Genomic DNA, 1,876 nt, shown 5'->3' with positions numbered 1-1,876 from the left:
CGAGGAAAAGAACGAAGTTAGGAAGGCCCCCAGCCACTGCATTTGTTTGGTTCACAACGGCACTGTGTCCCCTGTTTGGGACTCTCACACCGCTCCTCTCTACCGTCCCTATTAAAACACTCAAACACAGTACGCTCCTAATCTTGATATTCAGGATGTTACCAGTTTAAGAGTCTGCATTCTCCAATATTTTTATAAAAATAAATATATAAAGAGTAAAATATTCGAAACACATTCCAATATTTTTAAACACTTTGCCAGTGGGACGAGGACAAGCACTTTAAAAACAGGTCTGGTTTGTGTATTTCACACGGACATTACAATTGCAGTGAACTGCTCTGTTTTGGTAGGAGGGCAGAGATGGCACAGCCCAAATTTTCCAGCAGAGCCTTTCTCTTGGTATTGAAGTATTTAACTCCAGCTTTAAAATACTTCATGTTCTTTTCTCTCCAGAAAAAACCGCTGTGTGTTTGCATTCTGTTGTCCCATTTGCATGGCTGTATACATCGGAAATAATGGCATGCTTCTGCGTTTCGAAGATCAGTCTGCACACTGTTTGAAATAAATGCTATAATGATGACCTTTCCTGAAAGCTTCAAATCATCCGCTTTTCCTAATCTTCTTTATTTAAGAATAAAATTTTAACTGATGAAAGCAAATCTTGATATTAACAATAATCACAATTTTTTGTAACGCAATCTGAATTTAAAAGCAGTAACAAGTACCTCAAAAATGGGTAAGAGCAATAAGCAGGGAAGAAAGTATTGTCTAAATCCCCTCCCCTTTCCCCAACAGCAATTGGCCAAAAAAACCCCAGGAGTATAAAAATTGCAGGTTTATAGGAAAGCTCGATACTGCTTTTTGTTGTTTTGCTATGATTTCACTAGAGAAACAATCCGTTCAGTTCATACATTCAAATTCGTGTTCAAAGACCAGATTCTCACTATGAGCAAAACCAACCTGCGTTGTTTCTCGGGTAGAGTTGCAGAATCTTAAAAGATCTGAGACAGAATGGACCCTTAACCTGCTCCACAGTTATGGTGTATTTTATTCACATCACTTTTGTTGTTATTTTAAATAATTGCACCTGGATTTGCATCTGATGCAAAGAAATGTCTACTTTTATGTCATAAAGGTATATTTTGTATATTTTCTGTTGGGGGCGAGATACTGATACGAACTGTTTATATCTATAAAAAACTGTCCTAAGGAGGAATTATGAAGGATTAGTGCAATTGTTAAGTATTAAAGCAATAGAGAAGTATGTATACAAACATACCTTTAGAGGAAAAAAAAATTGACAGGGCATGATTCTGGCATGTAATATGGTTTAAGATACTGGCAGCATGAAGTATTAGAGAGTTGAATCTGAAAACAGACTAGTAAAGACCTTTTTATATATCTCTGAGATATAAATGCACACTTCTTCCTGTCTTCAAAGTGCATTAGTGACTACGGAAATACAAATAAGAGAAAACGCTCACCACAGTGCAATTCATCTACTCCATCCTCACAGTCTTTCTGCCCATCACAAAGCCAGGTGGTCAGAATACATCTTCCACTAGGACAACCAAAATAATTTTCTTCACATGTGGGTTTGTTTTGAACTGTGATAAAATAAAGAATGTAATGTAAAATGGTCTCTACTAGTATGATTAGAGGAGCCTAACACATTTCTGCTAAATATCTGAGCGCTAATGGACAACAGAGTGCTTATGTCTAAGGGTGCAAAAAAACCCCCCAACTTCTTATATTATTTAATTGTGTTCATACAATTTAGAAAATAGTAACAGCTAAGTAATTTAGGGAGCTGAAATACTTCATTCATTTAGAGAAGGATCAGTGCACAGCTTCGAACTAAATTAGAGGGAAGCGG

The 1,876-nt window shown here is 36.7% G+C and overlaps 1 protein-coding gene across 1 annotated transcript in view; it reads right to left on the bottom strand.

Moving 5' to 3' along the window:
- Positions 1 to 1,876, bottom strand: part of LOC104494009 (low-density lipoprotein receptor-related protein 1B-like) — a gene marked incomplete at its 5' end in the record, with an annotated part of 136,594 nt that overhangs the window by 122,066 nt on the left and 12,652 nt on the right. The window contains one exon of the mRNA XM_010136787.1: positions 1,485 to 1,607. Coding sequence (XP_010135089.1) covers positions 1,485 to 1,607 — 123 coding nt within the window. The remainder of the gene's footprint in view (positions 1 to 1,484; positions 1,608 to 1,876) is intronic.

The sequence above is a fragment of the Buceros rhinoceros genome, unplaced genomic scaffold (assembly GCF_000710305.1).
Source record: "Buceros rhinoceros silvestris isolate BGI_N320 unplaced genomic scaffold, ASM71030v1 scaffold8090, whole genome shotgun sequence".
Lineage (NCBI taxonomy): Eukaryota > Metazoa > Chordata > Aves > Bucerotiformes > Bucerotidae > Buceros > Buceros rhinoceros.
The sequence above is the reverse complement of the archived record's forward strand: the minus strand, read 5'-3'. Positions and strand labels throughout refer to the sequence as shown.